The sequence below is a fragment of the Salminus brasiliensis genome, chromosome 1 (genome assembly GCF_030463535.1).
Source record: "Salminus brasiliensis chromosome 1, fSalBra1.hap2, whole genome shotgun sequence".
Taxonomy (NCBI): Eukaryota; Metazoa; Chordata; class Actinopteri; order Characiformes; family Bryconidae; genus Salminus; species Salminus brasiliensis.
In genome coordinates, this window is record NC_132878.1 from 73,722,377 (window position 1) to 73,744,086 (window position 21,710).

Below are 21,710 nucleotides of genomic sequence, written 5' to 3' on the forward strand. Positions count from 1 at the left end.
TACTTATTTATAATAATTATTTCATTATTCATTTTGAATTGTATTAGAATTAATACGTTAATGAATCACCAGTGAACAAACTTTCCAACATTTCTTATTCATGTTCTAACCAATGAAGGTAAAAAAGCATAATTAATGTGCCATTATTCTTGCGCACTCCACTTTTTTTTTTGTCAAATTGATCAAATAAACTGTAATCATGCCTTAGTATCTGCAGAAGCGTGTTTTCTGTGAATGATGTGAAATTCAACAACACATACAGTCATTTTGCCTGGGGGTGCCCAAACTTTTGCATAGGACTGTAATATTCAGCATATCTTTTTCCTCCACAGAAAACAGTTCCTCGTGCTGACTCTTATTCTCTGGTCAATCGTTTAACTGAACATTGATTTATTGGGTCTAAGAGTTTGATGTGTGCAGTACCGGTGGTCTACGCTAGGGGCGGTGTTATGAAACTCCTCCTGTCTCTCCGCACGGCTCCGCTCCTCTTTTCGGCTTATTGTTGTCTTCTGGAGCGGCCAGCGGAGCTGCTGTTGAGAAAGTGAGATCAAATAAAATTTATTAATTTATTTTAGGTTTTATTTATTGACGACAGTGTCAGAGATGAGTTACGGCGGGGGGACTGCGGTGGGTTATTTTAACTACGTGTGAAAATAGCGCGCTGTTAAGGTGGCTGAAGCTCACTGCTTATTCCAGTCTGTCGGTCCACCTTAAAAGTGTAGGGGCTACATCCAGGCGCCTCCGCCACTGTTCCTGCCACTGCTGCACCCTTTAAGGTGGAGCGGACGACTGGACTAAGGACTAGAGCTCGGCGCGGTCTGTTCTCGCTGCAAGAGAGTAGCTAGTGTGTTTTAGTAGAGAGCATCGGAGTGACAGACTGTGTGTGTGTGTGTGTGTGTGTGAAGGATGGACGAGACCACTGCTAGCCTGAACTCATACTCAGAGCAGCAGAGGGAGTCTGGTCTGTCACCACTTGCCTGAACTGCAGTAAAGGTGAAAGCACAAAGCAGGCCTGCAGCTGCAGCAACACAACACAATACATTTGATCTTAAACATGAATAGTAGATTATTTTCCTCACTAATGAACTTCAGCATTATGAATTATAAACACTGGAAATTAAAGATCTGTCCAGAGTACCCTCTGGTACACATAACTGGGCACATTGCAGTCGTTAGCTGCTTACTACACATCTCTGGGTAACACTAGTTTTCTTATCAAATTGATATCAGGTGATACCTTCTTAAAAGGTCAATAACTTTTAACATCAGCCTGAATCACAAATCATAACCTGATGGCAGCAAAAATGAGATGTTTTAAAGGTAATTTAGATCATAGCCTCACAGCACCGATTTTAGGCGGTACAGATTCTGGGAACTGATCATATAGACCAATCCTCCCAAAGTTTCTGTTTTATACTATAATGTCGTACTGTGAAAGTGTTCAGTGTTATTGCAAGAGTTTTCAGTCAGACAGTGCTGATATGACTGTGACTGATATGATGGTCAGTTCCCATTTCTCAAACAAATAGCTAGTACCTCACAGTCTTAGCTGACAGAAATACACAGAATTCCTCGAAGTCATTTTTTACGTCTCTTCATAAAAAGGTCATTTTTCTGTTAATAGTATTTCTGTGCTGAAGGTTTGGTTTGATTACACTGTACATGGTTTTATTTGAATTTATGATTTTATTGTTCAGAATCAGTAGGTCAGACAGTATGTCTGTTGGAGGGCTTATATTGATTTCCCAAAACATGACTGAAGAACAGCTGATTATTTGTTCATTATTGTGACATTTTCTCCAATACTGATAAAACTGTGGGTCTACAAGTTTATAAATATTCATTTTTGTATCAGCATTAATTATGATACTAATTATAATCTTATAGTCTTACTTTGTTATCATATTAACCCTCGTAATCCCAGGCTTATTTAGTGTCTAAATTCTGAGACAGGTTATTCAGTAACTGCTGTGAAACTAATATGTAATGAATGTGGTTTGAAGGCCTCAATTGTTGCTTCACTAAATTCTCTGTGGAGTTTAATCATTCTCTGTTGTACACATTTAATTGTGACTTATTATTCAGCATCAGATGCAGATTTCCGTAACTGAGACAGATAACTCTTATTCAGTTCAGGTTAGTAAAGAAGATACTTTGATACATTGATGGTATTGATATTTTTAGTCTAAAGATTCATTCTTGAAAAAAATCATCAGGATCGGAAGTGTTGATACTTTAGTATTGATTCGCCTGATCAGCAGTGTGTGTGTGTGGTGTGTGTGCTTGTATTTTTGAGCGTGGTAGAACCCTTTTAATCGTTTTATGCTTTACATGCATTGATACCAAAATGGTGCTATTTCAGTGTTTTTGTAGAAAATGAAAGCTCAGGAGTCCAAAAGTGCAGAGGAGAAAGGATGCTAAATAGGCAATCATTAAGTTTTTGTCAGTAACTATTTAGCACTGTGGATTTTTGGCATCTTCATTATTATTGTAAGACACATTGTGAGTGCAGGAAATGAAATGATTCAGTATTATTATTAAAAAGCTAATATCATACCTTTTTTCCCTGTGTTCTGGTTTTCCCCTGAGGTTCACTGTTGACACTTGTGTGGGTTTATGAGCCAAATACAGACATAATTTATTTTTACATGACAATTTTCCAACCTCGAGTTGTGTAATTGTTTTTTGTAATAACTATGGGGATTTTATACAGTATATGAGTAAGAAGATCAAAACGAGCTGTAGCTGATGCTGCTCTGAAATATGGCCTGACTGTTATGTTGGCTGGTTATTGTCATTGAGTATCAGCAGGTAACATCTAAGCCCAGAAATACGGTTTACAATTTTTTTATCTACCTGTACCAAGTCCCAGGGTTGTTACTGTGGAAAACAAAGTGGACATGTGAGCAAAAGCGACTAGGGTCTGATCAGACAAACCACATTTTGTCATTCCATCACTTAATATGACCATTGTTACACAGGGGTGCTGAATCCAGAGACTGGAGGTCCACTGCACTGCAAAGTTTATCTCCAGCAGATTCGCAAACACTTTACATTTACGCTCACATGCGACTAAACATTTTACTGTTTAGAATCTAGGCTGAATATTTTGAATATGTGTGTATAGTAGGCTTGGTGATGTCTAGAAACACTAGAGTTAGATGGGAGCACCGGTCACTTTAGTGTTTACAGCCACATAAACACTTGAAATCTTTGCATTGTTCTGTGTGTAATGAAAGGTTTATTTGGCTGTGAACTGAAGGTCAGTCTCTGCATCATTTCTGTGGTCTCTGCATATATATATATATATATATATATATATACACACACACATAATCATATGTCAAGGACTATGATTACAATTTTAAAGAACAAATCAACAAAACAATAATAAATTGAACTAAATGTGGTCTCTGCAATGAACTGTGCAATTATTCAGCACCTTCAATTCATGAAATACCCGGAAACATGTATTGTGATGTATTTGTTATCACAATAAAATATCATCAGATTGCCATATTTACTGACTTTCTTGTCACACATTCTGACATCAAGAACCAGCATGGCCTAAATGATGAACGATAAGCACACAGAAAAGATCTGACTTGAATCAGATTTGAAACTGATTGGGAAAAGTTCAAGATTCCATGCAGCTTTTTTGCCATTTAGTATCATAAATCAGATCTGAGCTGCCAGTATAACCAAAGCTTATGAGGTTATCATTACTTCATTATTTTGACAAATTATGTACTGTAGAACATTGTCTTGCATACATCTAAATATTATTTCAGTATATTGTGATTTTAATGTGATTCTAATTCCTAATGTGATTCAGAAGCATGTATAAATGGATTTAAGGCTTATTTTTTGAGGCTGATGCTGATATCCATTATTTATTGTGTACATATCAACTTATGGTGAGATGTAAAAAAAAAATTAAATCTTGAAATAGAGACAGAATCAGCATTACAAACAAATTTATGTCAGTAGGGTTATAAACTGTCCAATGTTGATTAGTTTAATGTTGTCCAGTGTTGATTATTAATATTTCACAGATATCAATATGACTCTGATATCCCTGTTTTCAACGCCTTAACACTCCAAGGCTTATTAAACATTAAGGTTTATTATTCAGTAACTACATGGACTTCTGGACTGTACCTCTGTAATAGAGGTTTATAATAACACTTTTTTTTTTAAACTACTGTGAAAATGAGACTTGTCCAGTTCCACTATGGAACTGAGAGGATGATTTTGTTGGATTTTTATTTTTTAAGAAAGTGCATGGTTAGAAAATACAAATAAGTTCAATTTTAAATCGATATAAAATCCAATAATTTTCGTTTTTGACTTTCCCAGTTGTAATTCCTCCTCCTGACTCAACTAGGCATTGCATTTGGCCAAACAATGTGCTTCAGTGTGTATGTTGGAACGTGTAATTTCACTTCCAAGCCCTTTAAGCTCCGCCCCACATTCCCCATATGCTGTTTATTGGTACTCTGTTGAGCTCTGAGTCTGACTCTGCTTTCCTTTTTTGTTTTTTCCTGTCTTTACCCTTGCTTTTTTTCTAATATGGATTTACCTATAAATACTTGCCTGCCTGATGTTTAACCCCTGCATGCCTGCCTTAATGGCGATGAGTTTTGGGTAGACCCTAAAGAAGCTGCTATGTACTTGCAGCTTACCCCCATTCAATTATTACAGTCTTGACAATAGTGTGATTTGGAAATTCTGATCAGGTAATGGAAAATCCACAAATTGTTATTGTTGGTGGGAGTAGTAAATAAGTAATGATTAAACAAATACACTGAAGGTGTGTTTCACTTAATGGGTTTAGCCATTAAAGAACACTGCAGGTTGCAGAACATAGAATTGCAGAACTGCTCAGGTTGTGTTATTAGAGAAGGACACTTCGGGCTGGTGAGGACAGCTGCAGGGTTAATGAAGTGTGGAGGAGTGAACAGCAGCTTTTTCAGGAGAGCTCATCACCAGGCATGTCCCAAACAATTTTGCCAGAACACTTTCAACCCTCATAACACTGTGTAAATCAGGGCTATCTCTAGATTTACTGCATTCATGGTGTGAATGTATGTTTTAATGACACATTTTTTAATGTGAACCTATGTTTGAAAAGGTAAACTGTCAACTTTGATGCTTACTCTGCAGTTTATGATGAACAGAATATAGCAAAGATGCTTTAAGATAACTAGGCCAGTGCCTCATCGGCCAGCTGAAAAAACTGGAAGCCAGTGAAGTTATCCTGTGCACTAAAAGACTAGTGAGCTATATAATTAAGGGGTGGGCAGAATAAGGGTGCTCTAATAGGTACTAAAAACATTAGTTTTGAAGGGGTTGAATAATTCTGAGACTGCAGTTGTCATTAAAAGTGACATTTTGTGTTGAATTTGAAGAAAGCACTTTTATTAGTTTATTAGTGTTAAATTGTTCTATAGTGCCACTGTTCATTTTTTGGTTTTCTACACAATTTTTAGTTTTGCCAGTGGAAAAAAATCTAATAAATTTTCATGCCGATACAACATTTCAAATGTTATACCAACCAGTGTTACAACTAGGGGTGGGCAAGATGGCAGAAGCATTATATCAAGAGTCATTTCCATGATGCGCTATGTGTATCATAATATTTTAATATAGAGGCAAATGCATGGGTTTTAAAGACTGCTATTGGGAGTTTTTTTAACACAGTGATTTGTATTAAAATTGTTCATCGTTTCATCGTTTACAATGAAGCATGCAGTTGTTTGGTATCTTTTAAGTAATTCATATTACTGATGCAATACAATGTATAATGTTCAGAATTTGTTCACAAATCTCAGAAAACCAAATTTCATAATAAATATATTGTACTTAAACACCTTAGAATATTGTAATGTTATATTTGTATTATAGCACTCCCCTCCCTCAGGGTCCTGATTATAATTAAGGGATTAAACAACTATAAGACGCTTTTGCCTTAATGAAAAAGCTGTCTGTAGCCACTTTCTGCCACCTCCCTATGTGGTTTAGCAGTGAGGGAATTTTGTCGATATGTGTTCATGTACCGGGATGGATTGGCACCTTTTACTTGCTATGCTGATCCATTTGCAATGGAGTGTTACAGGTGTGTCTTAGTGGCTGCATTGATCTGTTGCTTTTCTGACGTTTCCGTTGGATTAATGGAAGAGTGTCTTTAATGCTGTATTGGCTTTGGCTCCAACGCTGACTGTTGGGCTGTCGATACAATTCTTCCATTTCTGAGCCTTTTCTGTTTCTTTTTTGCCCATCTGTTCTTCTTAGTCATCACACAGAACTTGCTGCCCTTTCTAAAGCCCTGGTGTGAAAAAAAAATGTCACTGAAAAAAGATCAGCTGTCTTTGCAGCAGCTTGAAGCTAATCAGAAGACAAGGCTGCTGCCAGTGTTCTCACTGAACCTGTGGAGTTTGGACTTGTGTACACAGCCATAGTCACTGCAGGAAAGTTTCTCATTCTGTCTAACTCAAAAAAGTAACATGCTGGCATGTCATCCGCAGAAGCGAAAAGACCTTCTGCAGACAGCACATCTCTATCTAAACCTGCTACAGTTCATTTTAGCGTTAGCTCGTTAACATTCTTCTGATGAGGCAGCCTTTACTTAAGCCTTATCCAAAACAAAAACCTTCCCATTAAACATGTTTAACTTGCAGTGACCAAATATATTAGCTTTTGGAAAATCAGTATTTTTTTTATAATAAACTTGTTAAACTAAATAAACTAAATAACTTGTTTGCTACTGTTTTTGTCAGTCTAATAATACCAGTGCCATTACACTTTTTTTTCACTTCTGCTTTGCAGTTAACATAAAATTCACTTACAGATACAAATATTAAATTGAATAAGATAAACATCTTTATCTGAAATAAGCTTGGTAGTGTTAATCCATATTACACTGTAAAATAGCAATACATGGACTGTACTAGGCTAAGCCAGTGACTGCAGAACCGCATAGACAACACAACGTCTCTCAAAAGTGAAGCCATCACAGGTCTGCTGACTGGTTCCAGGATGATATGTAGCTCCACCCATCCCCGTATGTTTCAGGGACAGAACAGCCCATTTTTTATTTTCAGTGTCTAATTCCAACAGTTAGTTTGCCATGTGCTAATTTTGTCAAATGTTTGATTGCCCCCCAGAAATCAGGTGCAAAATTATTACATTTAAAATGTTATTCTTCTATATTGTAAGAAGGCAGGGTTACGTTTAGGAATTAAGTGATTGGCAACCTAGGCTGGAAGAGACCCTCTCTGCAGGACCTTTCTGTTTACATTGAGTAGCCACGAGCTGTCAGGCAACTAGCTAGATAATCATACTATAATACGTGTTGTGTTGTGGTGTTGGTTGCATTACTAGACATTTACAACATTATTTGTACTCGGTCTCAGACTGCGCTTTCGGCAAATATATTTTCTGACCTGGACCGCCTCCAAATACTTGGAGAAATTAATACTAGAAAAAATTATTTTGTGATAAAATACTAAACTGCACTTTTACTGTTACAACATTAAAATCTGCTTTGCTTCTGGTCCTTTGGGCTGCGCTGTGAACTCAATGAAGGCGGTCTGATATGCTTGTTCTGGGTGAAGGGGGTTGCGTCTGCTCTCTAGTGCACAGATTCTGGTTGCAAATTTGACAACATGGCAGACAGTTTTCGTGGCGCCAGTGTTTTCTACTGCCATTGGGCTAGGCATTGTTCAGTTCATGCAGCCCATAGTAATGTTAACTGCCTTCATATTCTTTATGTTTAGGTTATCTGACGTACATTGGCATGTTCATTTCTCTAGTTGCCAGCACTGTCAGTCAGGCATTAGCTAATTACTACAAAGAAAGATTTTACTGTCATTATTTCATGGACTATATTTAGAATTATTAGAAGTATTCAGTTCCTGTTCAGTAAAGTCTTCAATTTTAATAATAAAGCAGCCAGAAATATTGAGGACCTTTATAAATTAAACAAGGGTTATGAATGCTGTGTCTCTGCAGTGTCTCTAAATAAGTGTTCTTTCTTTTCAGCCAGTAGACTCTGCCGAGAAGAATCGGGGTCATGGACGAAGAATTCACGCCTTTAGACTGCCTTTTGTCCCCAGGTACCTTTTTCTGTGTTTGCCTCTGAATAGACTAATAGACGTAGAGTGCTGTTTTTTTTTACTTGAACACAATTTCTGTGTGAAAGTAACTGATCTTTTGCACCCTTCAAAAACTGTGTTTGTTCTCAATAACTCTTACTAAGAAAGAAGGGACTTAACTATCTCTGGAGTGTTTCCCTCCAAGGGTACGTCTTCAGTGGCTTTAGTTAGGGAGCAGAATTGGTTGACGTTTTACTTGAACCTTGCCACATAACATGACATAACAATATTATTAACATCTAATGGCATATGCCGTACTGGGTAAGACCCCTATCACTACATTCAGTTGCCTGTATAACATGATTTCCATGCAAGTTTCCAAGCATACGGCTGATTTTGTCACATGCAAATTTGAAGTCATTATATCAAGCAGTAGTAGCATCTGTCATGACAGTTACTGGTAATGACACTGATATATTACTGGCCATAATCTGTCTTGACAACGTGTGACATCTGCTATGGCATTTTTTATGGCATGGTTATGTCAATATTATGTAGCTGGGTTCAAGTAAAGGTTTTTTTCTTGGCTCCAGGCTTTTATTTTCAAAAGATAAGGTACTTATCTGCTCATTTCTCATGCAGTCTACAAATGTAAAAGTTCACAGTTATACCTTTAGGGCATGGTTATGCCACAGGAGACACAAGTGTACCTGAATGATATTTCATGTCTTTCATGTCTTCTTATATAGTTGATTTCTTGTCTTTTTACTGACTACTGATTCTGTAAAGCTGCTTTGTGACAACACCAGTTGTAAAAAGCTCTATACAAATACATTTTATTTGATTGGATTTGATTTGATCTATTACCATTCTTTCTGAAAGTGTGATATGGAGCTAGAATCATGCAAAATGCACAAATATATCATTTGAATTTGTGCCATACCAATATATAAACCTTTTCGCACTTAAGGATGTACAACTGAAGTGGTTAGTTTTCTGCAAATTCACATTTTCATATTCAGTTTCAAAATAATATCTGTGTAAGAGAGATCTCAATAAATTGTTGTGTTATTCTGGGAACTAAATCGTGTTAATGAGTATAAATCCCCAGAAAGCAACAAATGAGCTCATTAAATTTACTCTTGTTAAAACATGTGAATGTGTGGCTTAATAAGTGCTTCTGCAGATGTTCCCTGGATGTTATTTTTAAAAGTTTGTGAATTATTATATGAATTAATATAATAAAAATACATTTTCATTCTTACATTTCCATCTTACATAATTATCAGTTTTTTATGTCCATTGCAAACCTCAAAATTCAAATTTTATCATATATACAAATCATATTACTACCGATCATATTAATACTTATACAAAATAAACACATTCCGATTCAGGTGTTTCTAAACTCTAGACTCTTAGCACCTGCTCCTATCAGTGTGTGGTTCTTTAAATGCCTCAGTTGAAGCAACTTCATCAGAATGTTTTTAAGCAATTTGCCCCACTTGTTAGCACCTTATTGTTTTTTGAAAATGCAGTTTAAGTTGCAATAATTGCCACATATCTCTTATTTTTAACTACATAAACTAGCTATGGTCATAATCTCTATTACTGCTCTTTATTACTAGTTTAAAGCCTGACAGTGTGAAGACTGTGTGTGAGCTCATGTCATTTGCAAATGCATTGACCTACAGGTTTTAATTTGGGTACATTTCTTTGTATGGAAAAAAGGGGCAACCCTGTTTAAGTAACATGTTTTGTTGAGTGTATTTATATACAGTGTGAAAATAGGGCATTTGTTCTGCATTTTTAACACAATTTCCATTTATTTACTAAATATGATAGTAAAAGAAACATATATAGTGGCAAGAAAAAAGTATGTGAACCCTTTGGAATTTTATTGTGTTCTGCATTATTTTGTCATAAAATGTGATATGATCCTCATCCAAGTCAAGCGTATTGACAAATGTAATGTGCCTAAAATAACACATAAAATATGATCTAGCAAGTCTTTATAGAACAAAATTATTCAACATTCAAAGTGTTAGTGGAAACAGTAAGAGAATTGATATTAATTATTGAACAATTAATTGTTTTTCATAAGCCATTCTGTTGTGGACTTGCTCCAGTGTTTTGGGCCATTGTCCTGTTGCATCACCCAACTGCCACAGTTTCAGCTGACGTACAGAGAATCTCACATTGTCCTGTAGAATTTTTTGATACATTTTGGAATTCATCTCTCCCTTAATGATTGTAACCTGGCCAGACCCTGATGCAGCAAAGCGGGCCCAAATAATGATGTTCCCTCCACCATACTTTATGGTTGGGATAATATTTTCGTGGCGATGTGCAGTGCCATTTTTACACCAGATGTAGCGCTGTGTTCTTTCCAATTAGTTCAATCTTAGTTTCATCTGTCCACAAAACATTTTGCCAGTACTCTTTCACAAACTTCTGCTGTGCAGCAATGTTCTTTTTAGTAAGCAGTGGCTTACTAAATTAGCTTTTTAAAGATCATTATGTCAAGGGTTCACATACTTTATCTACTTGCACTATGATGTTTTTAATGGTTGTTCTCAATGAAGACATGAATGATCAGAATTTTTTTATATTATTATCTTAGGCCCATTATATTTGTCAATACACTGTGTGCAGAATTATTAGGCAAATGAGTATTTTGATCACATCATCCTTTTTATACATGTTGTCCTACTCCAAGCTCTATAGGCTTGAAAGCCAACTACCAATCAAGTAAATCAGGGGATGTGCATCTCTGTAATGAGAAGGGCTGTGGTCTAATGACATCAACACCCTATATAAGGTGTGCTTAATTATTAGGCAACTTCCGTTCCTTTGGCAAAATGGGTCAGAAGAGAGATTTGACGGACTCTGAAAAATTGTGAGATGTGTTGCAGAGGGATGCAGCAGTCTTGAAATTGCCAAACTTTTGAAGCGTGATCACCGAACAATCAAGCGTTTCATAGCAAATTGCCAACAGGGTCGCAAGAAACGTGTTGAAAAAAAAAGGCGCAAAATAACTGCCCATGAATTGAGGAAAATCAAGCGTGAAGCTGCCAAGATGCCATTTGCCACCAGTTTTGCCATATTTCAGAGCTGCAACGTTACTGGAGTATCAAAAAGCACAAGGTGTGCGATACTCAGGGACATGGCCAAGGTAAGGAAGGCTGAAAAACGACCACCTTTGAACAAGAAGCATAAGATAAAACGTCAAGACTGGGCCAAGAAATATCTTAAGACTGATTTTTCTAAGGTTTTATGGACTGCTGAAATGCGAGTGACTCTTGATGGGCCAGATGGATGGACCCGAGGCTGGATCAGTAAAGGGCAGAGAGCTCCACTCCAACTCAGACGCCAGCAAGGTGGAGGTGGGGTACTGGTATGGGCTGGTATCATCAAAGATGAACTTGTGGGACCTTTTTGGGTTGAGGATGGAGTGAAGCTCAACTCCCAGACCTACTGCCAGTTTCTGGAAGACACCTTCTTCAAGCAGTGGTACAGAAAGAAGTCGGTATCATTCAAGAAAAACATGATTTTCATGCAGGACAATGCTCCATTACATGCATCCAAATACTCCACAGCGTGGCTGGCCAGTAAGGGTCTAAAAGAAGAAAAAATAATGACATGGCCCCCTTGTTCACTTGATTTGAACCCCATAGAGAACCTGTGGTCCCTCATAAAATGTGAGATATACAGGGAGGGAAAACAGTACAACTCTCTGAACAGTGTCTGGGAGGCTGTGGTGTCTGCTGCACGCAATGTTAATCATAAACAGATCAAGCAACTGACAAAATCTATAGATGGAAGGCTTTTGAGTGTCATCGTAAAGAAAGGTGGCTATACTGGTCACTGATTTGTTTTTGGTTTTGTTTTTGAATGTCAGAAATGTTTATTTCTAAATTTTGTGTTGTTATATTGGTTTACCTGGTGAAAATAAACAAGTGAGATGGGTATGTATTTGTTTTTTATTAAGTTGCCTAATAATTCTGCACAGTAATAGTTACCTGCACAAACAGATATCCTCCTAAGATAGCCAAATCTAAAAAAAACACTCCAACTTCCAAAAATATTAAGCTTTGATATTTATGAGTCTTTTGGGTTGATTGAGAACATAGTTGTTGTTCAATAATAAAAAGAATCCTTTCAAATACAACTTGCCTAATAATTCTGCACACACTGTATTCTTGACTTGAGGATCAGATCACATTTTATGACAAATTAATGCAGAAAAACATAAAATTCCAGAGTTCACATACTTTCCCTTGCCACTGTAATAATATAATAATTAAATATGACATATGCAGTGCACCATAATCATATTTTATCTTTTCTGTGAAGGATTTGTTTGTCTTTCGCGCTTAAACATTTTTGTGTATATTCTGTAAATAGTTTTAAAAAACGTGCCTTCCAGGTCACTCTTTGGAGTTTTCATCATAGGCCCTAAATGAGAGTCACTCAGAAGAGAGCAAAGGATGTGTTGACAGGTTTACTTATGAATATGTATCTAGGACAAACTTGCTAGAAGCTCTGAACCCTGAATTGCTAAAGCACTGAAATTGGTCTGTGATAGTGTTAACTCACCATGGCAATCTTTAAACTAAAACCTATTAACCATTCTCCAGAGAGGGTGTAAATGTGGTGCACCACTCAGAGTAAAAACAGAGTGGTGGTGGGGGGGTGCTGAGGGGTTGTAGTTGAAGATATGGAAGGTGTAGGATGTACTTCATGCCTTGTTCTGCAGGTAGGCAGTTATTTGTGAGCTAAGCCATCTAGTAAATCACTGTTATCTGCTGTCAATACAGCCGGGGGGAATGACTTTTCTATTTGCTTTCACAGCCGAAGAATGCTTACTACTGTAACTGCTCTGACTGTCACACATGCATGAAAATGGCTTAGAGACAACGCTTGAATACTAAAATACACAATATACAAATATATTAATGAAAATAAAGTGCAGGGTAGGTTAATTAGGGTACAATATGAAATATTGATCACATCGCCTGATGCTTGAAAGACTCTGCAATTAGATAAAAGTGAGCTTAGTGTTTTGTTTTTTTTACGCAATGCATATTTATGACTTTGGAAAGAAATACATTTCAATATTGCTCAGGTTTATTTCAATGAAGCTCTGTTTTGAATAAGAAATTATATTTCATGTCCTATTTATTCCAAATTGTTTACGTTGAATTGCAAATTTGTTGTATCTTAATGAACAGCAACTCCTTGGCTAATTGGCTGTATGGTAATTTTGGTATATTTTAATTGATAATTCGCTGTTCCTATCAGAGACGTGTGGGAAGATCCAGTATTAAAACGCATGGTAACAGATTTGCACATTTACTGTTAACAAATTCCAGCATAACAGCAGTGTGTGAGTGAAATGCTGAATGCAGATGTTGGACAACTGTTTGCCTCAAAATGCAAATATGCAGATGCTCATTTCAGAAACGATAAATGTTCTTGCAAACCTGCATGACCCACTGAACCCTGAAGAACAGGAACATTATGATATTTTAATCCTTAAATCTCAGTTTTCACTCTTTTTCACACAGTGACACAATTTGGATCTAGCAGTTGTTATTAACATTGTGTCAAAAGTTGTGGGATAAAATCTTTTAAAATTGATTTCCGCTGAAAATTAATAGGTATTTTTCTTTCCCCTGTAAAACTATTATTTTTAGAGATGCAAGGGTTTTGCATGACAGGACAATTTGTATTATACATACTTTAGATAGATAACATCTGGATATTTAGGTGTGTTAACATCTGGATAAGACAGTGCTGACATTTTGTCTCTTCTGTGCTCTAACTACTTTTGCTAATAATGAGTTTGCGTCTCTTTTCCTCCAAACTTGAAGCATTAGTTCCATTAACTAAAGACTTGCCTAATATAGAACAGGGGTGTTAAATTTTCAAGGTGTAGGGCCACGGTAGCACTGCATGGTTTAGCTTCATCACACGATTCATCTTATGAAAGGCTTGATAATTGGCTTACAAGTTCATTCTGCTGTGTTATATTAAAGAACATGTAAAACTATGGTGTTCTTAAAGACTAAGGTTTGAGAATAACTTTTTATGTACATGCTATGTACATTTTTATGTACATACTACTTGGAAAACTGTCATATTACTGTTTTCCATATGTATTATTTTACTATTACAGGCTATAATCATGCACAAATAGACATGTTTTTGTGTTTTGTGTTTGATGTACTGTAATGTTGTTGTTTAAATGATGAGACATTCTGGATATTATTTGCTGTTATACCTTCATTCTGCATAGTAATACTGCTATAACGTCATTCTAGATGTCAGTGCATTTATAACTTCATTGTGTATATTCATTTTATTATAACTTCATTTTGGATATTTAATTTATTTAGAAATTTATTCTGAGTGTAAAATGTATTAGATATTCATGCTGGCTATCAATGCTAATATAACTTTATTCTGGATATCAGTGCAATTACAGCTTCATTTTTGACATTAATGGTAATAAAACCTTGTCTGTAGTTTTTATACAGTTTCCTAGTCTTATTTTAAAAGGTTTGGGATATGTTCTACACTGTGAATTATTTGGTTTTATATTACTGATAACATGTAAGGCTGCTTAGGCACTGGTTAGCATAATCATCCTAACTGGCTATGCAGAGTGATCAGAGGAGAATGTGTGCTATATTCTGCCACATGACCATGCAGATGTCCGATGAGGCTGCCTCCGTTAGCCTTGGGAGAGGAGTTCCTGCCAGGCTTTGGCAAAAACACGGTCATTTGAGTCCTTGGACCTCTTCCCACCGATTGCACATCATACTCCAACCAAGATCCCAGCAGTAGGACAGTGAAGAACTGCTTTTGCCTCTTGGGGATTCAGCTCAGTCCTTTTGATTACTTCTGTGAAATGGAGGCAGTGTTTTCTCACCCGGTTTCTGTTCATTTGCATGTACAAATTCAGGGTGAATTGCTGGTTAGGAGGCAGAGTGAACGTGTAACTGATTTGATTACAGAATATTTACCTCAGACGATAAAGAAAGGTTTGAAGTAGCATATCATCATGGCATATTTTGGAGAATGAGAATTTATCTCTAAATACATGAATTCTGTGATTATAGGCAACAGAATACAGGTTTATCATTCTGAATCAAGCAGTTCATTTTATGTGTATAATGTCTCTGTTTCTGCACACTTATTATCAAAAGACTGACATCTATAGACAGTCAGTGTGTATTAGGACACTAGTTACCATTACCACAGCAATCACAATGATTAAATTCCCATTGCAAAATAATGTTATTAGCGAATTTCAGCTGTTTGCAATAAGCCAATCAAATAAGAATAATTTAACAAGAAATATCTGCAAATTCAACACAAAATGCCACTTTTAATGACTGCTGCAGTCTTTGCAGAGTTATTCAACATGTCAAATAGAATTTCTCAAAAGAGCGCACATTTGCAAATCAACAGCTTCAGAGAAGAGATCATTGCCACAGAAACACAGTTTTTACACTAAAGGACCACTGGCTACACTACTTGGACATGGCGGAAAGAGGATCCTGTTACCAGCTGCCACCCGATTTTTGAGGAAGCAGGTGATTAAAACTCTTGTCTGCAAAAGACTTGCAGCAAGATCTGGTGGCAGCAGTCACTGAAATTTCAGTTTGCACAGTACAGAGCATACTTAGTGCAGAAGGTCATAACAGCAAATGGTTGCTCCACTAAGTACTAAAGGTGCTTGTCATGAAGAGGTTGACTAATTCTGACACTGCAGTCATCATTATTAGTGGCATTTTGTGTTGCATTTGGAGAAACATTTTCTACACTTTTTATAGGATCATGTAAAAAGGTTAGGACACCCTTATGAAAGTCATTGTCTTTTTTAATATATTTATACATATGGACATCATCAAACAATATTGCACAATATTAATATACATAACACTTTAAAATACACAATATATATACCACATAAAACAGAAGAAATGTCATTACATTTGTAAAATTTAATGAATAAAATAAAAATTAAAATGTTTTCCTGTGAGAAAAAAGGTAGCCACCCCACATTTATTACCACTTAAAATTTCTAAAATTAGAAACGAGCTTTCTGAGACATTCATATAGAATGTTGTAGATCTCAGAACACCTAGAAATCAGCTGTCACTGTCTGCAAAATAATATATAAGTGCAACAATTTGTTATTCAATGTATTCGTCTATTGAAAGTGTGTATTGAATCAATGGGTTTTCTGTTCTTTTACTGAGAAAAAATAGCATTGCAGAAAACAGAATCTTTGTGTTTTTTGACATGAGATTGAGAGAATGGTCATGTAGCTTAAAACACAATGTTTTTATTTCCCACAGGAACCCAGAAGATTTGCCTGGTTATCCTAAATCAGCCTCTGGAGCCACATGTCTTCCATGCGCTGTGGGGAAAAGGTATCAGTTTGTGATGCATATCAAACATTGGCATTTGGTTTGCTGTTTGTTTGGCTGTTTGGTTCTATTTGGCAGATCGGAAAGGTGAGAGCACAGTCTGGTTTCTCTGAAAGGTCAGCTTGGCCTAATTAGTGATAGGAGCACTACCCAATTTAAAGACTCTTGATTTTTACCAAAATAACATGACTCCCCTGTTTTAAGCCCACTGTTTGTAATTGACTTCAATTCATAGCCTTGCATTTACATATGATGCTGTTTGAAGCCTGTGTCCCATGTGAACCACTCAGCTTACTCCGCCCACACTTTTTGTAAATCTTGACCAGTGTTGGAAATGAAACATTCCTGGCACATAACGACACGCTTCACAGATTATTTTGTCCTTAGTTGTCCTCAATTCATCAGTGCCCCCTATACACACACATACTACAAGATTTAGCCAGGATGAAACACCTCCCATCCAGCAGTCCTGCCTCTCGAATCTAAGAAATTTCTTCGGCACAAATAAAACTTCAGATCAAAACAGACAAATGATAGCAAGATGATTTCTAATGTTTATTTTTTTAACTTTTTTAACACGTGATTCTTTTTCTACATTTAATTAAACAGATTTCTAAGCTTCCAAAAAACATTCATAGCAATTCAAAATAAACTGTTTTTGTTTCAGGACTATTCTTATTTGGAACAGATTCTCAGATTAAGTAGATTAGGGAGTAGGTCATTAAAAAACATGAATATAATTTATGTCTTCTTTAGTTTTCCAACAATGCTACAAGGCTAATAGTAAAGTAGTTAATAAAAAGTAGTTAAAATGTTTAGAGAAATCTTTTTTTTAGAAAATTAAAGGCCATTAGCAGGATATAAGCCCTTATTCAAGTCAAGAGTCAAAGAGAGGAGTGTTCCACAGCCTTGCTTGGAGGAATGTTCTAACTCTCTGACTCTTCGTGACAGTTGATGCCCATGCTGATAGACGGCTCACATTAAGAGGGGAGCTAGCCAGTGGAACACAGTGTGAGAATGGCATGTAGGACTAATTGCAGACCTGCAGTTGGTGCTTGGCTATCAAATCCTATGGGTGAGTCTGATATCTAGAAGCCGTACCTCAGCTGGAAGCTGCCAGACCTTTTTGGTGGTGTTTTCAGCCTTATGAAGCGCACTGCCTGGCCATCAACTGAACCATTTGAAGATTGTGGCTGTGAGCAGATTTTCTTCACAGTTTTGAACTGAAAATAGGTTCTGTAGAGAATGTTCAACTTCATACTCCTTCAGATTTTAAACTCTTTGTTTAAAAAAGTGTTGTGAAAGATTCTTGGTTTGGTTTCTCTGCAAACATTAGTATAAAACCTTTACATTATGTGAAGGATCTTTCAATTGTGAATAGGCTCTTCACACTTGCTCAACTATGCAATTCATGCAATTCATTCTCCAGTTAATATGAATAAACTAAATACAAAACTACAAAACTCACTTGTCTTTGTAGTTATCAAATCAAATTTATTATTGAATTTTATATGTACAATACACTTGGGTCTAAAAGTATTTGGACAGTGACAAAATTTTAATTTGTAGTTTTAGAGACTCAAAAACTCATAATAATTTAATATTTAATATAATAAATAATTATATAAATATAATTATACATATTATACATAATGTTTTAAAATATATGTGTATGTGTATATATATAATGTTAAATATATATATATATATATATATAAAATGCAAAGCAAATCAGGACCAAGTTGTAACAATGTATAATTTCCTTGCTTGTCCCAGACCAAGTATAAACACACCCTTAAAGTAAATCCTCTGTGTTTACATTGATGAAGGCATCTCTTTATTGTAGTCTTTACAAAAATATGCCTAATATTATGTGTCTTTGTATGTGGGTATCAACGCTGACTAGTTTTTGCAGTACCTGAGTTCAAGTGTAGCCTATTTACACTAATTAGTAATATATAAATTGAGTGAACAACAAAGCACTTTGGTAAGTTGCTTTGGATAAAAGTGTCTGCTACATGCTGTAAATTTCAATGTAAATTAAGTGCTTAATAATGATGCATCACGATGCAGTCATGAATGTTTACACCCCTAGCATTCATGATTCGAAATTCAGCTCTTGTTAGTAAAAAAAAACCCCACCAAACCCATTCATTCTCTGGCTCAGAAGCACTGTGTATTTTTCATGTGGATGGTGAAGCAGGTGTGAGAGGTGTGTGGAACTGGGAGCAGAGTGCAGCTCTCCAGATGGTTTGCCTGGAGGGACCGGGGCAGGGGGCCCCGCCCCGCCTCACAAAGCCTCAGAAGTGAAGCCCTGTGGGGCAGTGTGGCCGCCGGCGCCTGCTCACTGGAGCCCCATGATCAAAGCCAGCTCATTTCAGATAGCGGCACTGCTCTTGGACACAGTCCACCGCCGCTGCCTCCTTCAAGCTCAGTTCCCAGTCTCCCAGCGGTGGTCATGTGGGGATTAGCTGCTCTGCATCAGCGTGGCAGAAGACAGTGTGTGTAGATTATTTAAGTCAGCTACTTAAGGAAAAAGTCATCATATGCATTGTTTCTTTCAGCTACAGAGAAGAACTTTGTAGGGCCCACATTTTCTAGTGTTCAGGAACGACGCACAGCTTAGAATTATTCTGGAAAAAAAGTAACCAACCTAAATCAAAGGCTCATGTGCATGAGCACAGTGGCATATTAGTAATGAGGTTTCATCGGCTTACCCCGCTGATCCTGCTCTCATTTTCCTGAGATTCATGGTAAGTTTTTCACTTTTTCTTTAGAAAGAGTTTGTTGGAATTTGTGAACATTGTTTTTTTGTTTGCTATCCCCTTTTCCCTCAGTTTTGTACTGCCAATTAACCCACCAGTTTGTAACTCCCCCTAGCACTAGTAATGCTCCCGACACTAGGGGGTTAAGGACTCCTAACACATGTCTCCTCACACATGCAAAGCTAGCCACCATCTCCCCTCATCAAACCATTACCGGCGCAGAATTGCCAGGCAGCCAACGCTCAAAGGAAAACACCGGCTTCCACCACACTAGCCTAACAGATGCCTATACCGGGTAGAGATCGCCATGTGCCCACCCGTAGAGAGCGTTACCAATTGTGTTCTCTCTGACTCCGGATTTGAACTCTGCGACCTCCAGGGCATAGTGGCAGTGCTTTAGACCGCAGAACCACTCAGAGCCATGTTTGAATGTTTTTTGACGCTTAAAATGAATAGTACCTTTTACTACAGTTTGTACAGTCCCTAAATGGACACTTAGTTTAAGAATACACCCTGATTTTTTTTTTTTTTTTGTGCAGAAGTTATATGGAGTGTTTTAGCCAGATGCTTTTTTAACAAGTTGGAATACTAGGCAGCCAATCAGAAGAGAGATCATGTACATTACTCCTAAAGGCAGAGTACCAAAACAGCCTTTTTAATTCTTAGGGAATACTGTACCCTGTTAATACTGTTGTTGATACATCTTATAAAACCCTCATACATGCGTCATAAGAAGAGAACCTCATGGGAACAAAGAAAGGGAAGGAAAATGTACAGAAAGATCAGAATTAGTGCTGGTTGTTTGGATCATATGTACACCGACTAGCATGAATGCAAAACAGAGTGTTCTCTATTCATACATAACTGCAAAACCAACTAAACTGAAATCATTGAAAGTAGCTGACTTTGATTGAAGTGTTTTTCTCTCCCAATGTGTCTTTGCTTTCCCTCCAAGATCTATCTCTTACTGGCTTGAAGCTCCTTTTTTAAAGTCCATATTCTTCCCCTGATTCCCTGCAGGTGTCCCTAATCAGGGGGAGGAGCACTCTGCTCGTGGTTAGGGGGCAGCAGCTCTGCCTCCAGGCTGCCGCAAGGGGTTTTAGAGTTTAAGGGATTTGATTAAGTTACTGTAAAACCCTTCAAGAGACCAGGAGTCAGCAGTAAAATCTTCACACTTTTGTAACTTAAAGGGGTATTCAATGTTTTTCAAAATATCTGCATAATTAAATGCTTAATATGCACATGCAAGTTTAGAGATCTTTGGCATGAAATGCACTGTTTAGAGCATAGGTTCATAACCCTGTAATGTTTTACATTCAAACATGGCTCTGAGTGGTTCTGCGGTCTAAAGCACTGTCACTATGCCCTGGAGGTTGCAGAGTTCAAATCCCCAGTCAGAGAGAGCACAATGTTTTTACAGGTTCGTAACCTACATGTTTTAGGTTTTTTGCTGTAACTTGTCCACTAGGAGATAGAATAATGGTGTATCAGAATATTGTAAAATTAGGTTTTGCAATACTGCATTGATTCTCAATAACTTAGTATCAATTTTAATGAATAGTTTCATGCAAAGACTAGTGTCAGACACTGGTTCATTTTGTGTAGTGTTTATATCACCAGTGTTGTACTCTGCCCTTAGTTCCCACTGTTCTGACTGCAGTGAAAGTCAACTTTTCTTTAACTCTTTTGTGAATATGATGGTGTTTTCTATACTATGACCATTTTCTTAAATTGGATAAAACAAAATTCCAGTATATGGTCTTGCTTACAGTGTGGCAATATAATAAATTGTTACCCCCTGTATCGTGATACATACCCTATCGCCAGGTTTTTGCCAGAAAACAGCCCTAATACCCTCTTCAGCACAGGCATTATTTGTTAATTAGCTGATTATTTGGATCAAGTATGCTGGGAGCAAAGGATACTTGTAGTATAGCAAAAACTCTGTTTTCACAGTGGTGGTTTATAGAACCAGATGTCTGAAGAGTTTAATGCACCTTAAAGTTCCCTCATAGAAAGTTAATACACCAGATGGTTATGCGTACCCTGTCTGTTGTCTGGGAAATCGTTTTATGACATTTTTGCAATAAGCTTTCAGCTCAGAATGCATTATTGTAAAAGTCGTTTCCTGGTGGAGGAATACATGCAGGGCATTGCGTGGCAGAATAGTCCCCAAAGAAAACTCAGATGACACAGTAGGTTCACTGGAGGTTTTGGGAAGTAAATAAAATGACGTTGTTTGTGCTGTAGTCATGGTAACGCCTGGTTTTCATCACCACCACAAGTCAGTAGTTTCTCTACAATCAACCATTTCACACCAAACCAACTCTAAATTAATTTATTTACATCTCAACCACTGAATTATGCTCAATTTGTAGAAGGTTAGTGGCGTTCCTCTTTGAGAG

General features: G+C 36.9%; 1 protein-coding gene across 2 annotated transcripts in view; it reads left to right on the top strand.

Annotated features, from left to right (window-relative positions):
- The first annotated feature begins 459 nt into the window (after nucleotides 1-459).
- The window catches only part of tpk1 (thiamin pyrophosphokinase 1), a 96,755-nt gene continuing 75,504 nt past the window's right edge, over nucleotides 460-21,710 (top strand). Inside the window, exons 1-3 of one of the 2 annotated variants that reach the window (XM_072688822.1) lie at nucleotides 460-541; nucleotides 8,044-8,117; nucleotides 16,469-16,543. In XM_072688822.1, coding sequence (XP_072544923.1) covers nucleotides 8,075-8,117; nucleotides 16,469-16,543 — 118 coding nt within the window. In that variant the 5' untranslated portion in view covers nucleotides 460-541; nucleotides 8,044-8,074. Of the gene's footprint in view, nucleotides 542-8,043; nucleotides 8,118-16,468; nucleotides 16,544-17,568; nucleotides 17,616-21,710 lie in introns of those variants that run through there. The other variant, XM_072688823.1, reaches the window with a different exon arrangement.